The following is a 23,603-nucleotide window of genomic DNA, read 5'->3' on the forward strand; positions in this document are numbered from 1 at the left end:
TTGAGAGCGAGTGGGAGCAAGTGCTTGGTGAATACTGTGCTTGCTTCTCTGCGCTGCGTCGCCGTAGCGTATATTCGATACGCTACGCCGGCATAAATATGCGCCAATGTATGTGAATCCGGGCCTATATGTGTGTGTACACTGTGTGGCCCCCATAAGCTATTGCCCGGGGGCCCCATGAGTTTTCAGTCCGCCCCCCCCCCCCCCCCCCCCCGGGTATACTTCTCTCTTAGGCTACACCTTGTTTTGCTTTCACTGTGCTCTCATCATGAGTTCCTCCAGGGATCGATCTCTGTGATTGTCATAAATTAGGAGAACTTCCTTGATGTCCTCCTGCTGAAATCCCATGTCATGGAACTGAAGTAAGAGGCGGAGGTATTCAGCGGCCTGCGGAAGACACAAATCACACATTTGTAAGGTTTTTGTGGCAACTTACATCCATCCCTATTACTGACCTAAAAGATCATTCATTGTTGAGTGCAGAAAGGTACAAAGTTGTCCCATTTATTTCCCAAACTTTCAGGATATGCTGGAGTCAGTGGCGACTGGTGCTCAAAATTTTTGGGGGGCGCAAACAAACAAAAAAAAAAAAAAACCATCAATTGCAGCCTCACTGTGCCCATCAATTGCCGCCAATGTGCCCATCAATTGCCGCCAATGTGCCCATCAATTGCCACCACTGTGCCCATCAAACGCAGCCACTGTGCCCTTTAAATGCAGCCACTGTGCCATAAAATTGTCGCCACTGTGCCATAAAATTGTCGCCACTGTGCCATCAAACGCAGCCACTGTGCCCATCAATTGTCGCCACTATGCCCATCAATTGTCGCCACTGTGCCATGCCATCAATTGTCGCCACTGTGCCATGCCATTGTCGCCACTGTTCCCATCAATTGTTGCCACTGTGCCACACCAAACACAGACACTGTGCCATCAATTGGCGCCACTATGCCATGCCAAACGCAGCCACTGTGCCATGCCATGCTATTGTCGCCATCCTCGGTTCCTCCTCCACGATCCTTCGATGTAGTCCCGCCCTCGATGTTGCTTCAGCCAATCAGGTTACCGGCAGGGGCGGACTGACCATTGAGGCACTCGGGCACTTCCCGAGGGCCCCATGCCACTAGGGGGCCCCATCAGGGTTGCCAGGCTCAGGAAAAAACAGGGACAGTATGTAAAAATCTGTGTTTTTTTTTACATCTGTCCCCGATATGTCCGAAACCGACATGCTTTTGATGTGAAAATCCCGAGATTTTAGCTGCTCTGCCTCTGCACTGCCTCCTGGCATGGTGGCCATCTGTAAGCCCCGGGGGGGCCCCATAGTCTTCTATTGCCCGGGGGCCCCATGAGTTGTCAGTCCGCCCCTGTGTGTGCCTGTTTCTAATAAACCTTTTTATATTTCAACACTTTGTTTGGCCTTTAACCACTTGCCGACCGCGCTATAGCAAAAATACTGCTACAGCGCGGTCGAGTTACTGTGACAGGACATCCCTGGGACGTCCTCGTGCACTTCCGCGTTTGCGCGTCCCCTGGGGCGCGCTCGCGGAAGTGTCCGTGCTCGCCGGGTCTAGAAGACCCGACGGATCACGGTAAATTGCCGCGAATCGCGGCTGTTTACCACGTGATCGCTCCGTCAAATGACGGAGCGATCACTTGTAAACAAACCGGCGTCATTTGATGACGCCGGTTCCTCCCTCTCCTCTCTGTACCGTTCGGTACAGTGCGAGAGGAGAGGAGAGGGGGGGGGAGCACGGGGTGTCAGCAGTGCTGTGGCTGGATCTGTGACAACTGCAGTCACAGATCCAGCCATCCCTCCCAGCTCAGCTATCCCTGCACAATACTCTGCCATACCCCGTTGTTACTCTGCCATACCCCGTTGTTACTCTGCCATACCCCGTTGTTACTCTGCCATACCCCGTTGTTAATCTGCCATACCCCGTTGTTACCCTGCCATACCCCGTTGTTACCCTGCCATACCCCGTTGTTACCCTGCCATACCCCGATACTCTGCCATACCCCGATACTCTGCCATACCCCGATACTCTGCCATACCCCGATACTCTGCCATACCCCGATACTCTGCAATACCCTGCGCAATACTCTGCAATACCCCAATACCCTGCGCGATACTCTGCAATACCCAAATACTCTGCAATACCCCCAATACTCCGCAATACCCCAATACTCCGCAATACCCCAATACTCTGCAATACCCAAATACTCTGCAATACCCAAATACTCCGCAATACCCCAATACTCCGCAATACCCCCAATACCCCAATACTCCGCAATACCCAAATACTCCGCAATACCCCAATACTCCGCAATACCCCCAATACCCCAATACTCTGCAATACCCAAATACTCCGCAATACCCAAATACTCCGCAATACCCCAATACTCCGCATATATAATGTTTTGGGGTTCTATGTAATTCTCTAGCAAATAAATTGTGATTTTTCCATGTAGGAGAGAAATGTCAGAACTGGTCTGGGTGCTCCAGAACGCCTGATGGCGCTCCCTGCATGTTGGGCCTCTGTATGTGGCCACGCCGTGTAAAAGTTGCACACATGGGGTATCGCCATACTCGGGAGGAATAGCAGAATGTGTTTTGGGGTGTCATTCGTGGTATGCATATGCTGTGTGTGAGAAATAACCTGCGAATATGACAGAAACAAGTTTGTTTTTTTTGTTTTTTACAGAATTTTCGGTCGTTTTTCTTTTATAGCACAAAAAATAAAAAACCCAGAGGTGATCTAATACCACCAAAATAAAGCTCTTTTTGTGTGGAAAAAAGGACACAAATTTCAAATGGGTACAATGTTGTATGACGGAGTAATTGTCATTCAAATTGTGAGAGCACCGAAAGCTGAAAATTGGTCTGGTCAGGAAGGGGGTTTAAGTGCCCAGTGGTCAAGAGGTTAAAGTCCCACCTAGGGGGAGATACTCTCTTTTTGGTTTAGTGGAGGTAAGTATAACATGTTTGTTATTTTAAAAAAAGAAAAAAAATTCCCTTTATACAGTAATCAGTGGCTATTTTTGACACTGTATAAATGTCACTGGTCCCGAAAAAGTGTCAAAGGTGTCCGATCTGTCCGCCGTAAAATAGCAGATCGCCGCCATTACTAGTAAAAAAAAATAATAATAATAATAAAAATGCCATAAATCTATCCCCTATTTTGTAGACGCTATAACGTTTGCGCAAACCAATCAATATACGCTTATTGCTTTTTTATTTACCAAAAATATCTAGAAGAATACTTATCGTCCTAAACTGATAACGAACATTTTTTTAGGGATATTTATTATAGCAAAAAGTAAAAAAAATACATATATATATTTTTTTTAATTATCATTATTTTTTTGTTAATAGCGCAAAAAGTAAAAACCACCAAAAGAAAGCTCTATTTGTGGGGAAAAAAGAAAAAGAACGTCAGTTTTGTTTGGGTACAACGTTACATGACCGCGCAATTGTCAGTTAACCACTTAAGGACCCCTTCATGCCGATATACGTCGGCAGAATGACGCGGCTGGGCACATCCACGTACCTGTACGTGGCCCTTTAAGCCCAGCTGTGGGGTCGGTCGCGCGCGCCGCCGGCGCGTGCACACGACCCGGTCCGAAGCTCCGTGGCCGCGGGACCCGCGGATCCGATCGCCGCTGGAGTCCCGCGATCCATCCCCGAAGCTGAAGAACGGGGAGAGCCGCGTGTAAACACAGCTTCCCCGTTCTTCACTGTGGCGCCGTCATTGATCGTGTGTTCCCTAATATAGGGAAACACAATCAATGACATCACACCTACAGCCACACCCCCCTACAGTTAGAAACACAGATGAGGTCACACATAACCCCTTCAGCGCCCCCTTGTGCTTAACTCCCAAACTGCAATTGTCATTTTCACAGTAAACAGTGCATTTTTAATGCATTTTTTGCTGTGAAAATGACAATGGTCCCAAAAATGTGTCAAAATTGTCCGAAGTGTCCGCCATAATGTCGCAGTCACGATAAAAATCGCTGATCGCCGCCATTAGTAGTAAAAATAAATAAATAATAAAAATGCAATAAAACTATCCCCTATTTTGTAAACGCTAAAAAAAATCGCAAACCAACCGATAAACGCTTATTGTGATTTTTTTTTTACCAAAAATAGGTAGAAGAATACGTATCGGCCTAAACTGAGGAAAAAAAATGTTTTTTTATATATTTTTGGGGGATATTTATTATAGCAAAAAGTAAAAAATATTGAATTTTTTTTCAAAATTGTCGCTCTATTCTTGTTTATAGCGCAAAAAATAAAAACCGCAGAGGTGATCAAATACCACCAAAAGAAAGCTCTATTTGTGGGGAAAAAAGGACGCCAATTTTGTTTGGGAGCCACATCGCACGACCGCGCAATTGTCAGTTAAAGCGACGCAGTGCCGAATCGCAAAAACTGGCCGGGTCCTTTAGCTGCCTAAAGGTCCGGGTCTAAAGTGGTTAAAATAACGCAGTGCCGAATCGCAGAATATGGCCTTGGTCATTAAGGGGGAAAATCCTTCCGGTCCTTAAGCGGTCAAACAGGGAAATAAAAGTATCGGCCAGACTACGGTTGAAATAGCGAGAGCCAGGATTAAAAACGAAAAGGATATTTTTACGCATACAGTTATAATATGTAACAATCATATGTCATATTTATCTTTAGTTTCTCCCTTACATTGTACCTTGAAAACAAGCAGAATTTTTTTTTCTACAAACAGTGTGCACTCCAAGGATCCCGCTGCTCCATATTCCCAGCTTTTTCCATCTTAAGACATTAAACATTCAGATTGAAGCCGTGCCTCATATTTGAACGCGGCCCAAGTTACCCCCACCGCCCCCCTGCCCCCGCACACTATTTTAAGGCACCCTGCTAAAAGCTCCGTCTGGAAGGATTTCGCTCCAGAGAAGATTATCTGCTTTGTTGTGTAACTTATTAAATCAAGATGAGGACTAGACAGTTAACTCTTTTAGGTACTACACGGTTATACTGACTACAAAAATAAAACCAGGCCTCCCCGGGGGGGAAAAAATGGCGCATACTGGTTAAAAAAAAAGACTGACAGTCACACACACAGAGGAGCGTTAAATGGTGCATGTACCATTAACCACTTAACCCCCGGACCATATTGCTGCCCAAAGACCAGAGCACTTTTTGCAATTCGGGACTGCGTCGTTTTAACTGACAAATGCGCGGTCGTGCGACGTGGCTCCCAAACAAAATTGGCGTCCTTTTTTCCCCACAAATAGAGCTTTCTTTTGGTGGTATTTGATCACCTCTGCGATTTTTATTTTTTGCGCTATAAACAAAAATAGAGCGACAATTTTGAAAAAAAAATGAATATTTTTTACTTTTTGCTATAATAAAAATCCCCCAAAAATATATCAAAAAACTTTTTTTTTCCTCAGTTTAGGCCGATACGTATTCTTCTACCTATTTTTCGTTAAAAAAAAATGGCAATAAGCGTTTATTGATTGGTTTGCGCAAAAGTTATAGCGTTTACAAAATAGGGGGTATTTTTATGGCATTTTTATTAATATTTTTTTTTTACTAGTAATGGTAATAAGCGTTTTTTTTTCGGTACTGCGACATTATCGCGGACACTTCGAAAACTTTTGACACATTTTTGGGACCATTGGCATTTTTATAGCGATCAGTGCTATATAAATGCATTGGATTACTATAAAAATGCCACTGGCAGTGAAGGGGTTAACACTAGGGGGCGTGGAAGGGGTTAATTATGTTCCCTGGGTGTGTTCTAACTGTAGGGGGGGTGGACTCACTAGGGGAAATCACTGATCTTCTGTTCATACATTGTATGAACAGAGGATCAGCATTTCCCCCCCTGACAGGACCGGGAGCTGTGTGTTTACACACACAGCTCCCGCTCCCCGCTCTGTAACGAGCAATCGCGGGTGCCCAGCGGCGATCGCGCCCGCCGGGCACGCGCACGGGACTCGGGGGCGCACTCCCCTAGTATCCTGCGAGAGAGCCGACGTAGAGCTACGGGTTCTCGCGCAGGGGAGCTAACCTGCCGCCGTAAAACGACGGCGGCAGGTCGGCAAGTAGTTAAAGTAGAGGCTAAACTTTTTTCAATAAGTAAGGAGGGTTATAACCCCTGTCTTTTTTTTTTTTGCCATCTGTGTCCCATTGCGGAGATTTCCCTTCGCTTCCTTTCCCATAGCCAACAGGAAGTCAGAGGAAATCCCTCCAAATTAACCACTTGAGGACCGCCGCACGACGATATACGTCGGCAAAATGGCACGGCTGGGCACGACGGCATACATGTACGTCCCCTTTAAGAGCACAGCCGTGAGCCGCACAGCATGCCGCCGGCGGCGCGCTCGCGACCCGGTCCTCTTCTCCGTGACCGTTCCCGCGGGAACAGCGGACCCGATCGCCGCCGGTGTCCCGCGATCAGGTCACAGAGAGGAAGAACGGGGAGAGGTGAGTGTAAACAAACGTTCCCCATGCTTCCTAGTGAGACTGACACTGATCATCTGTTCCCTGTGTTAGGGAACGACGATCAGTGACATCACACGCACAGCCACGCCCCCTCACAGTAAGAACACAGCCTTAGGGCACACTTAACCCCCACAGCGCCCCCTCCTGGTTAACCCCTTCACTGCCAGTGTAATTTTTACAGTTATCAGTGCATTTTTATAGCACTGTTCGCTGTAAAAATGACAATGGTCCCAAAATGGTGTCAAAATTGTCCGAAGTGTCCGCCATAATGCTGCAGTCACAATAAAAATCGCTGATCGCCGCCATTAGCAGAATTTTTTTTTTTTTATAAAAATGCCATAAAACTATCCCCTATTTGGTAGACGCTATAAATTTTGCACAAACCAATCAATAAACGCTTATTGCGTTTTTTTTTACCAAAAATATGTAGAAGAATACGTATCGGACTAAACTGAGGAAAAAAAACGTTTTTTTATATATTTTTGGGGGATATTTATTAGAGCAAAAAGTAAAAAATATTGAATTGTTTTCAAAATTGGCGCTCTATTTTTGTTTATAGCGCAAAAACAAAAAACCGCAGAGGTGATCAAATACCACCAAAAGAAAGCTCTATTTGTGGGGGGAAAAAAAACGCCAATTTTGTTTGGGTGCCACGTCGCACGACCGCGCAATTGTCAGCTAAATTGACGCAGTGCCGTATTGCAAAACGTGCTCTGGTCATTAAGGAGGGTAAATTCTTCCGAGGCTGAGGTGGTTAAAGAAGAAATCTCCCTTTCATTTTATTGATGTGTCCCAGGGGACAAAACAATATGTAGTACTTTCCATGTGCTCTCTAAGGCTAGCTGTGAAATCAGACAGGGCGCCCCTCCCATACTTCCCAACTTTTTGAGATGGAAATGAGGGACACCTATCAGCAAACGTATGCAAGCATAGGACACACCCCTGGCCACGCCCCTTAACCACTTAAGGACCGCCTCCTGCAGATATACGTTGGCAGAATTGGCACGACGGCTGGGCACATGCAGGTACCTGTACGTCCCCTTTAAGTGCCCAGCCGTGGGGCGCACGCCCGCGACCCGGTCCGAAGCTCCGTGACCGCGGCCGCGGACCCGATCGCCGCTGGAGTCCCGCGATCGTTTCCCGGAGCTGAAAAAAGGGGTGAGCTGTGTGTAAATACACCTTCCCCGTTCTTCACTGTGGCACTGTCATTGATCGTGTGTTCCCTGATATAAGGAAACACGATGAATGACGTCACACGTCCAGCCCCGCCCCCCTACAGTTATACAGTTAGAAAAACATATGAAGTCACACATAACCCCTACAGCGCCCCCTAGTGGTTAACTCCTAAACTGCAATTGTCATTTTCACAGTAATCAGTGCATTTTTGTAGCATTTTTTGCTGTGAAAATGACAATGGGTCCCAAAAATGTGTCAAAATTGTCCGATGTGTCCGCCATAATGTCGCCGTCACAAAAAAAAAAAATCGCTGATCGCCGCCATTAGTAGTAAAAAAAAAAATTATTAATAAAAATGTCATAAAACTATCCCCTATTTTGTAAGCGCTATACATTTTGCGCAAACCAATCGTTAACCGCTTATTGCGATTTCTTTTTACCAAAAATATGTAGAAGAATACGTATCGGCCTAAACTGAGAAAAAAAAAATATATCTTTTTTGGGGGGATATTTATTATAGCAAAAAGTAAAAAATATTGTTCTTTTTTTTCAAAATTGTCGCTCTATTTTGGTTTATAGCGCAAAAAATAAAAACCGCAGAGGTGATCAAATACCACTGAAAGAAAGCTCTATTTGTGGGGAAAAAAGACGCCAATTTTGTTTGGGAGCCACGTCGCACGACCGCGCAATTGTCAGTTAAAGTGACGCAGTGCCGAATCACCAAAAACTGTCCGGGTCCTTTAATGAGGGACAAATGAGGAGGAAAGAGGGACAGAGGGACATTGCTCCAAATCAGGGACAGTCCCTCGAAATCAGGGACAGTTGGGAGCTATGCCCTCCTCCCTGGCTGCCCAACAATACAACTAGCAAGGAATCATATGCTTTGACAGATAGCACTTTTCTATGTCTCCAAGCACTTGCCCGCTTGCCTGGAACATTTTTAACCAACAAGCCCCCCTTCCCCGGTGTTTCTCGTGAGAAGCTTGTCAAGTCTTGGAGACAAAGACATAAAAGTACCATTTATCAAAGCAGCCATCTCCTTGCTAGCTGCGTTGTCGGAAGGCCGGGGAGCAGGGCCGATCCTAGGCAGGGTGCATTGCACCCAGGCGCCTGCAGAGGTGGGGGCGCCAAACATCTAACAGACTCTCTAACAGAAGCCCTCTCTGTGTCCATCAGAGAGGCCCTTCTCCAGGTCCCAATAAAGTACTCTTCTTCTCTTCCTGTATTTTGTTTATTGATAAGAGATCATGTAAGGATCCCAGGGTAATGAAGACTTTGTGGGGGAGCATCTCTGTGGTTAAGTCGTTGCCATAGAAACATTTGTAAAGGGGAGGAGTTAGTAAAATGACGACGCCCATGTGGGGGCGCCAGAAATATTTCTGCACCCAGGCGCCTGTGACCCTAGGATCGGCCCTGCCGGGGAGGGAAGAAGAATCCCATGCCCAACTACACAGCTAGCCTCAGACTGCGCACAGGAAAAAGGGACAAAAAAAATCGCCTAAGGAACAGAACGCAATAATATAAACATAAATGAGACGACTTCTTTAAAAGGAGAATACAGTGGAACCTCTGGTTTACGAGTAACGCGGTTAACAAGCGTTTTGAATGACGAGCAACTTTGTTTTTTTAAATCCTGACTCAGTTTGCGAGTGTTGTCTCGCCAAACTAGCAGAATTCAAGCTAATGGGGTGTGCAGTACCGCATTTGGCCAGAGGTGTGGGGGCGCTGGTGACACTCGGAACGGTTCGGAAATATTTGGAATCACTTGGAAATACCCGGAAATACTCAGTTCCTGAGTGTTTCCGAGATGAGCCGAGCTGTCTCCGAGTATTTCCAAGGCTCTCCGGCGCCCCTCCATCCCTGGCCACATGCAGTAACGCATGCCATAGAAGTTAATGCGGAACGAATTACCTTAGTTTCCATTGACCTCTATGGGGAAACTCGCTTTGATATGCGAGTGCTTTGGATTACAAGCATTCTCCTTGAACGGATTATGCTCATAATCCAAGGTTCCACTGTATTCATAACACGAGCCCCCCAATGAATCTGATTCTCATGTGTCATGATTGGGATAATACAGTTGGCAAAACTTTAACTAATTTCAAGGTACCGTATTTATCGGCGTATAACACGCACTTTTTTTCCCTTAAAATCAGGGGAAAATAGTGGGTGCATGTCATACGCCGATCCTCGCTGTCTCAGAGCGCCGCCGACAAAGACCGAGCCGAGTGTACTGGGCACTCGGCTAGGCTCGGCCACGCTCGGCTCCGCAGCCACGCGAGAGAAGCCGAGAGGAGCCGAACACACCGGAAATCCGGCTCTGCACAGCTCGGCTGAGGCGCCAAACTCAAACATACAACGCTGCAAACCCCCGGCAGACAGACGCCGGACAAGGCCGCCGATGGACGCGACGCCGGGCAAGACAGCAGACGGACACCGACAAGGCTGGACGGACCCCGCGCAAGGCCGCAGATGGACGCCGGACAAGGTCGCCGATGGACGCCGGGCAAGACAGCAGACGGACACCAACAAGGCTGGACGGACCCCGCGCAAGGCCGTAGACGGACGCCGGACAAGGCCGCCGATGGACGCCGGGCAAGACAGCAGACGGACACCGGGCAAGACAGCAGACGGACACCGACAAGGCTGGACGGACTCTGTGCAAGGCCGCAGATGGACGCCGGAAAAGGCCGCCGATGGACGCCGGGCAAGACAGCAGACGGACACCGTCAAGGCTTGATGGACCCCGCGCAAGGCCGCAGATGGACGCCGGACAAGGCCGCAGATGGACGCCGGACAAGGCCGCAGATGGACGCCGGACAAGGCCGCAGATGGACGCCGGACAAGGCCGCAGATGGACGCCGGACAAGGCCGCAGATGGACGCCGGACAAGGCCGCCGATGGACGCTGGGCAAGACAGCAGACGGACACCGGGCAAGACAGCAGACGGACACCGACAAGGCTGGACGGACTCCGTGCAAGGCCACAGATGGACGCCGGACAAGGCCGCCGATGGACGCCGGACAAGGCCACAGATGGACGCCGGACAAGGCCGCCGATGGACGCTGGGCAAGACAGCAGACGGACACCGGGCAAGACAGCAGACGGACACCGACAAGGCTGGACGGACTCCGTGCAAGGCCACAGATGGACGCCGGACAAGGCCGCCGATGGACGCCGGGCAAGACAGCAGACGGACACTGGGCAAGACAGCAGACGGACACCGTCAAGGCTTGATGGACCCCGCGCAAAGCCGCAGATGGACGCCGGACAAGGCCGCCGATGGACGCCGGGCAAGGCCGCAGACGGACGCCGGACAAGGCCGCAGACGGACGCCGGACAAGGCCGCAGACGGACGCCGGACAAGGCCGCAGACGGACGCCGGACAAGGCCACAGACGGACGCCGGACAAGGCCGCCGATGGACGCCGGGCAAGACATCCGAAATGTAATTTTTTTCCTTAAACTTCCCTTCTAAGCTTGGGGTGCGCGTTATACGCCGGCGCGCGGTATACGCCGATTAATACGGTATATTTTGCGGCTGAAGCATTATACCCCAACTGCAATCCTGTCTCTGCAAGTAGGGCATAAAAGTTCCATTGTGATTATGGTAGTTCTATTTTAAATAGTGTTATAAAAAAAAATATATTTTTATATTAAATACAGAAGGCCAAAATAATATGAATCAGCATCAAGAAATGCATGGCAGAATTAAAAATAAATCGAGGAATTTATTGCAGTGTGGGGAAATTTCCAGGGGAAAAATCTACAAAATCTGGAGGCTTCTTTTGAATTTAGATACGCCTCCTAAAACAAAGCAAACAAATAACAGCCAATATATTATATATATAAAATAAAATAAATTGTAGGGATTGGGTAAAGTGTTGCTAAACACAAACGCTGCCAGGGATGAGGCTCCAAAAGCTCAAACTGTCTCCGGCAATCAGACATTTGGCAAGTACAGATTTCTAAGAAGGCAGAACTCTCTAGCAGCTAGAAAGACTTGGCTTCCTCCTATCAATGCTGTGTCTCCAATCTTTGGTGAACTAGCAGTGGGCCATATTCTGAGTATAGTTACGATGGAGTATCTCAGGAAACTCCGTCGTATCTCTCTTTTTTGACCCGCGTATCTATGCGAGTGATTCCTAGAATCATTTTCGCATAGATACGCTGAAGATCCGACATGTGTAAGTCACTTACACTGTCGGATCTTAAATGTAATTCTCCGCCGGCCGCTAGGTGGCGTTTACGTTCAGGTCTCATTTGTTTATGCAAATTAGCCCGATACGCCGATTCCCGTACGAAATCGTGTCGCGTAACCGTCGCTTACGTCGTTTGCGTAAGCGTAAGGTTACCCCTGCTATATGAGGGGTAACCTTACGCCAGTCCGACGTATGCCATGTTAAGTATGGCGTCGGGTCCGCGTCGTGTTTTCCCGTCGGGTACGTCGTTTTCCTAAGTCGTTCTTGAATACGACTTTACGTCAATGACGCACACGTCGGCGTCATTGACGTTTTCCGCCGAGAACTGGAGCATGCGCACTGGGCTATTTTTAGCCCGGCGCATGCGCAGTTCGATCGGAACGGGGGCGTGCTTAATTTAAATATAAGCCGCCCCTTCAAAATATGCGGGGATACGCCGGGGCTTTTACACTACGCCTCCGCAAACTACGGAGCAAGTGCTTGAGGAATACGGCACTTGCTCCAGTAAGTTGGGGCGGCGTAGTGTAAATGGCTTACGCTATGGCCGCGGGAAAAGTACGAGAATCTGGCCCAGTGTAGCTAAAGACTGGATCTACAGAATGATTTCTTTGATGCATATTGTTATATCCTCTGTGTTGACCCTTGTCATCACTGCTGGGTGGAGCCAGCCTTAAAGTGCCAGTACATGTGGAACTCTTCAGGTATAACACATATGAGTAACAGGGATCCGCCCCGGACCATTTGGCTGCCCAAAGACCAGAGCACCATTTGCAATTCGGCACTGCGTCGCTTTAACTGAAGACAGGAGCGCCGCCCCCCTCTCTCCTGTCACTCTCTCTCTGCATTGCATGAATCTATCTATGGTCGCCGCTGCTGCCCCCTATTGATGTGCCTGGCTCCTTGCCGAGTGCCGGGCATATGAATTACAGCAGTGGGGTTTCTTTGGAAGCGCCTGATTAGGGCCATAGGCTCTAATAGGCTTCCTGATTGGAGCCGTGGGCTCTAATAGGCTTCCAAAAGGGTAAACAGCGGGAGCAATGCTGTGCGTTCGCTGATTACTCAGTGTTGTGTTAGACAACCGAATACATCACTTTCCTAACACTGGCCCGCCTCTCAGCCAATCAGGTTGTTCAGATCTGGTTACCCGTTTGGCTGAAATAACAGGCGCTGCTATTGGACACCTGACAAGAGGAGAGGATGGGAGAAAAAGTGCAGGAGACGCATGAAGGACCCCACTCGTCATCATCACCCGCTGCCCCACCAAGACGGGGTAAGTGCCGGGCAGATGGCAAGCACACTGGCAGCATTTGGCACATTGGCAGCATTTTATGGGCACACTGGCAGCGTTTGATGGCACAGTGGCTGCAATTGATGGCACAGTTCCTTTTTATAGGCACAGTCACAGCGTTTGATGGCACAGTGGCAGCGTTTGATAAAAACAGTGGCTGCGTTTGATGAGCACAGTGGCTGCGTTTGATGGCACAGTGGCAACGTTTGATGGATACAGTGGCAACGTTTGATGGACACTGTGGCAACGTTTGATGGACACAGTGGCAGCGTTTGATGGACACAGTGGATGCATTTGATGGCACAGTGGCAACGTTTGATGGCACAGTGGCAACGTTTGATGGACACAGTGGCAACGTTTGATGGACACAGTGGCAACGTTTGATGGACACAGTGGCAACGTTTGATGGACACAGTGGCAACGTTTGATGGACACAGTGGCAACGTTTGATGGACACAGTGGCAACGTTTGATGGGCACAGTGGCTGCGTTTGATGGGCACAGTGGCTGCGTTTGATGGGCACAGTGGCAACGTTTGATGGACACAGTGGCAACGTTTGATGGACACAGTGGCAACGTTTGATGGACACAGTGGCTGCATTTGATGGACACAGTGGCAACGTTTGATGGACACAGTGGCAACGTTTGATGGACACAGTGGCTGCATTTGATGGACACAGTGGCAACATTTGATGGACACAGTTGCAACGTTTGATGGACACAGTGGCTGCATTTGATGGACACAGTGGCAACGTTTGATGGACACAGTGGCAACGTTTGATGGACACAGTGGCTGCATTTGATGGCACAGTGGCAACGTTTGATGGACATAGTGGCAACGTTTGATGGACACAGTTGCAACGTTTGATGGGCACAGTGGCTGCAATTGATGGCACAGTGGCTGCAATTGATGGGCACAGTGGCTGCAATTGATGGGCACAGTGGCTGCAATTGATGGGCACAGTGGCTGCAATTGATGGGCACAGTGGCTGCAATTGATGGGCACAGTGGCAACGTTTGATGGACACAGTGGCAACGTTTGATGGCACAGTGGCTGCAATTGATGTTTTTTTTTTTCCAGTTTGTTTGCGCTCCCCCAAACATTTTTAGCACCAGCCGCCAGCAGTGTAACTAAAGATTGGACCCACAGAATGGTTTCTCTCGTGGGTATGGATAACAGGTACCCTTTAAACCTCAAGACCAGCAAAAGTTTTCTTCATTCCACAGACACGAGTTTGCTCCGTGTTGGCCCAAGCTCCTTGGTTTAGTTCTAATGATTTTCCTGATTAATGGTCTCTTTATAATACGTTAAATCCGCTTCTAATAACAGCACTGACTGAGAGATATTTAAATCCTGACTCATCCTGCATAGCATTTCACTTTTTCACTCATAACCTACTAAATCATAATTCCCTCGCAGTATTATTTAGCAAAGAAATATTTACACAGGAAAAGTGTTCTTCTCCTCCATAGCAACAGCTAAGCTTTCAAAGTTTGATTATTTTGCTAAGGGAAACAAGATGACTTTTTTTACGCACAAGGCTAATAAAAAGAAAACGTATGTATTTAAACCGCGTACAAAGTTTTCCGAGGGGTTATAATAATATCCACTCACCAGTTCTTCCTTTTAGGGCTTTCCTTGCCCACTTTGATTAACCACTTCACTATCGGGGGCAATTTTTTAATACCCCCCAATTACCAAGACTTCTAATATGCCTAAATGGGAGCATGATCTCTCCCAATCGTTCTCATGGGAAACATGGCATAAGGATTAATAGCTCGGCATCTTCCCGGATGGAACACTGGGAAAACTCCCAAAAAATACTAATAGCCAGATTCACGTAGAGCGGCGTTTGGTTAAGCGGGCGTAGCGCAGCTCATATTTGCTACGCCGTCGTAACATAGAGAGGCAAATACAGTGGGCCAGATCCACAAAAGAGATACGACGGCGTAACTGCTGTTACGCCGTCGTATCCCTGTTCCTAACTATGGAACTGATCCACAGAATCAGTTTTCCATAGTTAGGCAGAAGATCCGACATGTGTAAGGGACTTACACTGCCAGATCTTAGGATGCAGTACCGCATCCGCCGCTGGGGGCATTTCGTGTCGAAATGCCGCCTAGGGTATGCAAATTAGCACTTACGGAGATCCACGAAGCTTTTCAGCTTCGTTTTTTCTCCGTAAGTTTTAGTTTGTAAAAGCAGCCCTAATTTTGCGTATGCAAAGTGTAAATTGTTTACACCATGTAAAAGCAGACCCTTCTGTCCAGCGACGCGATTTTTTTTTTATTTTGATTTTTTTTTTTCGCGCAGTATCTTTTTTTCCCCCGACGCAACTTTATTGACTCGTCGCAATCCACAAAGCTCGGCGTAACGTAATTTCGCGCTATGCACGTCGGAGAAAATGACGTCACGAGCATGCGCAGTACGGCCGGCGCGGGAGCGCGCCTAATTTAAATGGGAATCCCCCCCATGAAAATAGGAACGCCTTGCGCCGGCAGAATTTAAGTTACACAGCCAAAAATTTCTAGGTAAGTGCTTTGTGGATCGGGCACTTAGGTAGAAATTTTAAGGCAGTGTAACTTAAATGGAAAAAATTAAGTTACGCCGGATCTTTGTGGATTACCCCCAGTATTCTCAAAGCACTTGCTCCGTAAGTTACGTCGGAGTAGCGTAATTGGGCCGGCGTAAGCCCGCCTAATTCAAAGTAGGAAGGTAGTGGGCGTGTTGTATTAAAATGAATCGTGACCCCATGTAAATGAAGCGCCGAACGAACGGCGCATGCTCAGAATCACATCGAATTTACTCCCTAAGATACGCCGGCTCAATTCATAAGACGTGAACGTAGCCTACGCCCAGCCTCATTCACGTACGACTTACGCAAACGACGTAAAATCCGACGGCAGTTCCGACGTCCATACTCTACACGACTTAGACCAACTATTTGGTGGTTTATCTTTACGCCGGACGTACGCCTTACGTAAACGGGGTAGCTTACTGCGACGGGCGTACGTACGTTCGTGAATCGGCGTATCTTGCTCATTTACATATTCAACGCGTAAATCCACGTACATGCCCTTAGCGGCCAGCGTAAATATGCACATAAGATACGACTGCGTAGGAGACTTACGTCGGTCGTATCTTAGCAACAGTGAGGCGTATCTCATTTTAAGAATACGCGCAAAGATACGACGGCGCTCATTCGGACTTACGACGGCGTATCTACTGGTCGTAAGTCTCTCTGAATCCGGCTATAAATCGTTGGTATCTAACCCCCATACAAACGTTACAAAATGTTCCCATCTTCATCCTCCCTATGTTGGAGATGTAACACCCAAATAGGTAATTTATTTTTGGAAGTCAATTTCCTTCCTAGAAAATCGCTCCCAGACGGTGAAACTAGGAGCCTTCACCTCTGAAACTCGCACAATTTCTTGCGAAGTCCTTCAAGGATCACCCCTGTCGCCCGTGCTCTTTAACATCTACCTCCGCCCTCTCCTCAAAATCATCAGCAAACAGGACCTGTGCTACCACTCATACGCTGACGACACTCAACTCTCCTTTCGCATCAAAAAAATATCAAACAATATTGCGCAAACCACGGGTGGTCGTGAATCAGGCTGTCAACATAACAAAGCGGATACTTCGTGAAAAACAATGTGAAAAAAATGTAGCGCCAATAATTTAAAGTGATTATAAATCACCTAAAAAGGATGATATAAAGGTGCATATGCATTCTTTCGCATCACCGGAAAAAAAAGACCGATATCACGGACTGGAAAATTGTCTCACATTGATCGATGATTGGATAACTGAGAGCTCCCTTAAACTCAATGGATCAAAAACAAAACTTCTCCTCCACGCAAAGACAAAAGCTGGGACTTCATGGACACCACCCACCATCCTTGGACAGACCATCACCCCGAGCACCAAAGTCAAAAGTCTCGGAGTCATCTTTGACTCGGAGATGTCGATGGATGCACAAATAGGATCAGTAGTCAGTGGATCACACCATCTCCTCCGCCTGCTGCGTAGACTCATCCCCTTCATCCCGGAAGAGGACACAGCAGTAGTAGTTGGAACAATCATCAATTCCTGACTCGACTACGCAAACTCCCTCTACAAAGGACTACCTAAATACCAGATTTTGCGCCTACAAGTCGTCCAGAATACTGCAGCCAGACTGGCAACGGGAAAAAAACTCTGGGAATCCATCGCCCCTTCACTGAGGACCCTTCATTGGCTAACCGTAAAGGATCGGGTCACATTCAAGACCCGACAAGTACTCACAAGGAAACGCTCCTCAATACTTATGCGAGAAAATAAAACACTACACCCCCAATCGCATTCTCCAATCAACCAACCAAAACCTCCTCCACATCCCAAAGACCCGCTACAAATCGAAGGGAGAACGTAGATTTGCAGTCCAAGGACCACGGCTATGGAACGCTCTACCCACGGACATCCGCATGGAAGAAAACCATCGGACCTTCAGGAAAAAACTTAAGACTCATCTCTTCTGAAGGATTAGGACGTCACTGGATGCAAAGCGCCTTGAGGCGATTTAGTTCGCATTTGTAGCGCTATACAAGTTATTCACTCATTTCCTCTTTTATAGCCCCTCTTACAAGAAATCTAATAGCACTCACACCAGCAATGGCCTTACTAGGTCTAAACTTAGATGTATACCCATTCAATTATAGGACTATAGTAGCCAATATATCATTGGCCTTGACACTCACCATAACTAAATTATGGAAATCCACTTTAGCTCCTAACCTACCTGATGTCATATTAAAACTCAATTCTATAGCCCATTTTGAATTATTGTTAGCACACAAAAATGGTGCCATAGCTAAATTTACAAAAGTTTGGTTTGCATGGACTTTACCCCCAGTCGTAGGTCCCCCAGACAACAAACTTTGCACACTTGTAGTGGCAAAATGGTGCTACATGTGTGCCAAGTTCCGGGTCCAGGGTTCCTCCCGCCACCATCCAGTGCTTCTCCGGGCTCTCCCGTGCCATCGGGGGCCCGGAGAAAGAATCGTCCGGCGCAGGCTAGAAAGCATAGAGATGACTGGTGACCAGATGGTCACCAGTCATCTCTATGACCGTCGGAGGCCCGGGCGCGATATGATGACGTCACGCCCGGGTACCCGGAAGTAAACAAAGCCGCGATTGCGGCTAGTAAGCAATTCTAAGTATCAGATCGGTGAATTTTTTTTCACAATCTAATGCTTTCCAGTCTGGAGGAGAGATGTGGAGTCTTATTGACCATAAAGAGGACCTGTCACACACATTTCCTATTACAAGGGATGTTTACATTCCTTGTAATAGGAAGAAAAGTGATAACATTTTTTTTTTTTTTAAGTGTTAAAAAAAAAAAAAATAAGTAAAATAAAAATTAAAAATTAAAAACGACCCTGTCCCCGGTAGCTCGCGTGCAGAAGCGAACGCACATGTAAGTCCCGCCCACATATGTAAAGCCGTTCAAACCACATATGTGAGGTGTCGCCGCGTGCGTTAGAGCGTGTGCAACAATTCTCACACTAGCCCCTCTCTGTAACTCTAAAATAGTAACCTGTAAAAAAATTCAAAGCGTCACTTATGGAGATTTTTAAGTACCGAAGTTTGGCGCCATTCCATGAGTGTGCGCAATTTCAAAGCATGACATGTTAGGTATCTATTTACTCGGTGTTACATAATCTTTCATATTTTACAAAAAAACTGGGCTAACTTTACGGTTTTGTTGTTTTTTAATTCATGAAACCATTTTTTTTTTTTTTTAAAAGGCGTTTGAAAAATTATTGCGCAAATACCGTGCAAGATAAAACTTTGCAATGACCGTCATTTTATTCCCTAGGGTGTCTGCTAAAAAAACATATATAATGTTTGGGGGTTCTGCATAATTTTCTATCAAAAAGAATGATGATTTGTACATGTAGGAGAGAAGTGCCAGAATAGGCCCGGTATTAAGGTGGGTATAAAAGCCCGATATTGAAGTGGTTAAAGGGAGTGCTCCTAATCTCAGCTTGTTATCTGTATATAAGACACCTGTCCACAGAAGCAATCAGATTCCAAACTCTCCACCATGGTCAAGACCAAAGAGCTGTCCATGGATGTCAGGAACAAGATTGTAGACCTACACAAGGCTGGAATGGGCTACAAGACCATCGCCAAGCAGCTTGGTGAGGGGTGACAACAGTTGGTGCGATTATTCGCAAATGGAAGAAACACAAAATAACTGTCAGTCGTCCTCGGTCTGGGGCTCCATGGAAGATCTCACCTCGTGGAGTTTCAATGATCATGAGAACGGTGAGGCCAGAACTACACAGGAGAAACTTGTCACTGATCTCAAGGCAGCTGGGACCAAAGTCACCAAGAAAACAATTGGTAACACTACGCCGGGAAGGTCTGAATGTCCCCCTGCCCAAGAAATCAAATGTACAGGACTGTCTGAAGTTTGCTAATGAACATCTGAATGATTCAGAGGAGAACTGGGGGAAAGTGTTGTGGTCAGAGGAGACCAAAATCAAGCTCCTTGGCATCAACTCAACTCACCGTTTTTGGAGGAGGAATGCTGCCTATGACCCCAAGAACACCATCCCCCATTTTCAAACATGGAGGTGGAAATATTATGCTTTGGGGGTGTTTTTCTGCTAAGGGGACAGGACAACTTTACCACATAAAAGGGACGATGGACAGGACCATGTACCGCCAAATCTTGGGTGAGAACCTCCTTCCCTCAGCCAGGGCATTGGAAATGGGTCATGGATGGGTATTCCAGCATGACAATGACCCAAAACACACAGCAGAGGCAACAAAGGAGAGGCTCAAGAAGAAGCCCTATAAGGTCCTGGAGTGGCCTAGCCAGTCTCAAGACCTTAATTCCATAGAAAATATGTGGAGGGAGCTGAAAGTTGGAGCTACCAAACATCAGCCTCAAAACCTTAATGACTTGGAGAGGATCTGCAAAGAGGACAAAATCCCTCCTGAGATGTGCAAACCTGGGGACCAACTCCAAGAAACGTCTGACCTGTGATTGCCAACAAGGGATTTGCCACCAAGTACTAAGTCATGTTTTGCCAAGGGGTCAAATACTTATTTTACTCATTAACCACTTAAGCCCCGGACAAATATGCTGTCTAAAGACCCAAGGGGTTTTTACAGTTCGGGACTGCGTCGCTTTAACAGACAATTGCGCGGTCGTGCGACGTGGCTCCCAAACAAAATTGGCGTCCTTTTTTCCCCACAAATAGAGCTTTCTTTTGGTGGTATTTGATCACCTCTGCAGTTTTTATTTTTTGCGCTATAAACAAAAATAGAGCGACAATTTTGAAAAAAATGCAATATTTTTTACTTGTTGCTATAATAAATATCCCCCAAAAACATATATAAAATTTTTTTTTTTCCTCAGTTTAGACCGATACGTATTCTTCTACCTATTTTTGGTAAAAAAAAATCGCAATAATCGTTTATCGGTTGGTTTGCGCAAAATTTATAGCGTTTACAAAATAGGGGATAGTTTTATTGCATTTTTATTTTTTTTATTTTTTTTACTACTAATGGCGGCGATCAGCGATTTTTTTCGTGACTGCGACATTATGGCGGACACTTCGGACAATTTTGACACATTTTTGGGACCATTGTCATTTTCACAGCAAAAAATGCATTTAAATTGCATTCTTTATTGTGAAAATGACAGTTGCAGTTTGGGAGTTAAACACAGGGGGCGCTGTAACATTTAGGGTTCACCTAGTGTGTGTTTACAACTGTAGGGGGGGTGTGGCTGTAGGACTGACGTGATCGATTGAGTCTCCCTTATAAAAGGGATCACTCGATCGATGCGCCGCCATAGTGAAGCACGGGGAAGCTGTGTTTACATACGGCTCTCCCCGTTCTTCAGCTCCGGGGCGGCTATAAACGAATAGCCGCGCCGTCGTCCCGGATCGCTCCCCGAGGCTTACCGACCGCCGCATGTAGCGGGGGGGGTCCCGATCGGACCCCCGACCCACGTCAAGCAGAGGACGTACAGGTACGTACATGTGCCTGTCCATGCCATTCTGCTGACGTATATTTACATGAGGAGGTCGGCAAGTGGTTAAATGCAAATCAATTTATAACTTTTTGGAAATGCGTTTTTCTGGATATTTTTGTTGTTATTCTGTCTCTCACTGTTAAAATAAACCGACCATTAAAATTATAGACTGATCATTTCTTTGTCAGTGGGAAAACGTACAAAATCAGCAGGGGGTCAAATACTTTTTTCCCCCTGACTGTTATCAATTTAGAGTTAACCGGTGATTATGGCTTTAGATGTAGTGCTTTCACTGTGATGTTCAAGACGATAATTCACATGTGTGGCCCTATGCCGCGCTTTTTATATAGGGTGCATATGGGGGTAACAGGGGTGTTCTTTTAAAATATATATATATTTTATAGATTTTTTTGTTACATTTTATTTATTTGGCTACTTTCCTATCACAACTTGAATAACAAGCCACCTATGTGATAGCATGGGCAAGTGACCGGTCCTTTTTATGGAGACATGGGAGGTCCATTAGATGTATGGTGCACTGTGATGTAAGGGAGGGTGGGGGACTCTTGACCTCTGATGGCGGGCGACTCTTGACCTCTGATGGCGGGCGACTCTTGACCTCTGATGGAGGGCGACTCTTGACCTCTGATGGAGGGCGGCTCTTGACCTCTGATGGAGGGCGGCTCTTGACCTCTGATGGAGGGCGGCTCTTGACCTCTGATGGAGGGCGGCTCTTGACCTCTGATGGAGGGCGGCTCTTGACCTCTGATGGCGGGCGGCTCTTGACCTCTGATGGCGGGCGGCTCTTGACCTCTGATGGCGGGCGGCTCTTGACCTCTGCTGATGGCGGGGGACTCTTGACCTCTGCTGATGGCGGGGGACTCTTGACCTCTGCTGATGGCGGGGGACTCTTGACCTCTGCTGATGGCGGGGGACTCTTGACCTCTGCTGTTGGCGGGGGACTCTTGACCTCTGCTGATGGCGGGGGACTCTTGACCTCTGCTGATGGCGGGGGACTCTTGACCTCTGCTGATGGTGGGGGACTCTTGACCTCTGCTGATGGCGGGGGACTCTTGACCTCTGCTGATGGCGGGGGACTCTTGACCTCTGATGGCGGGGGACTCTTGACCTCTGATGGCGGGGGACTCTTGACCTCTGATGGTGGGGGACTCTTGACCTCTGATGGTGGGGGACTCTTGACCTCTGATGGTGGGGGACTCTTGACCTCTGATGGTGGGGGACTCTTGACCTCTGATGGTGGAAGACTCTTGACCTCTGATGGTGGGGGACTCTTGACCTCTGATGGTGGGGGACTCTTGACCTCTGATGGTGGAAGACTCTTGACCTCTGATGGTGGAGGGCTCTTGACCTCTGATGGTGGAGGGCTCTTGACCTCTGATGGTGGAGGGCTCTTGACCTCTGATGGTGGAGGGATCTTGACCTCTGGTGGTGGAGGGATCTTGACCTCTGATGGTGGGGGGGCTTTTGACATCTTATGTAAGGGGGGGTGCTCTGGACACCTAGTCTTACAGATACAACTTTGAGGGCAACCATAATGCTGATGCGGCCCGCAATAAAATGGAGTTTGACACCCTTGCTCTAGACTGATTAGTGAGCCAGAGTGGATGAATGGTCGCTGTGTGCCTGGCTACCTCTGCACTAAATCTTGGGAAAGAACTAAATAAAACTACAGCGACTCCTATGGGGGTAACGCTACATATAGAATGCTGTGAGTTAACTGCATGTGAAAACAAGATAAAAAGATCCATAGAGAGGCACAATTTGTCTCTGACCCTGTGATGGGGACCAGTCTGCACTCTCAGGAGTTGGACGTGGCCTTTCTCACAGTCTCTGTCTGATCTCTCGTTGGCTTCATGCAAACAGGAAATGAACAATTTTCCCAGCATAGAAAATCAGTCATAGCTCGGGCCGGCGTAGCAAAGAACAACCAAGCTGTAAGGAAATTTGGGATCTGGAAGACGAGGTCTTTATAAAGTATAAAAGGAATGTTATATACACATGCATGTTACATTCATTCACATGTTAGAACATCAGTGGCTTCCTGTGCTGGACATCATTCCCAACATCTGGAAAGATGGTTAAAGTAGATGTAAGCCCCTAAATGAAAGGCACTGGGGGGGCCCCGTTCACACCAGGTGCTTTGGGACATCACTGGACAGCCTCGCCCGGAACAGTCCCAACACATTACAAATAGGGTGACCACATTTCCAAACTACAAAAGTCCGATGGCTTGCTGTACACACGGTCGGACTAGGCACCATCGAACTCTTGTTGACGTAAAGTTTGTCCGTTTGCAGACCGAACTTTTTGTCCGATGGAGCGTACACACGGTCGGACAAATTTGAAAACTTGCTGTTTTTGAAGTTTGTCGGCAAAAAGTCCTACCGTGTGTACGGGCC

The 23,603-nt window shown here is 47.4% G+C and overlaps 1 protein-coding gene across 1 annotated transcript in view; it reads right to left on the reverse strand.

The window, feature by feature from the left end:
• Positions 1–205: 205 nt before the first annotated feature.
• Positions 206–23,603, reverse strand: part of UBAP1L (ubiquitin associated protein 1 like) — a 67,978-nt gene continuing 44,580 nt past the window's right edge. Inside the window, exon 6 of the mRNA XM_040342303.1 lies at positions 206–387. Coding sequence (XP_040198237.1) covers positions 253–387 — 135 coding nt within the window. The 3' untranslated portion in view covers positions 206–252. The remainder of the gene's footprint in view (positions 388–23,603) is intronic.

This window comes from Rana temporaria, chromosome 3, assembly GCF_905171775.1.
Source record: "Rana temporaria chromosome 3, aRanTem1.1, whole genome shotgun sequence".
Taxonomy (NCBI): Eukaryota; Metazoa; Chordata; class Amphibia; order Anura; family Ranidae; genus Rana; species Rana temporaria.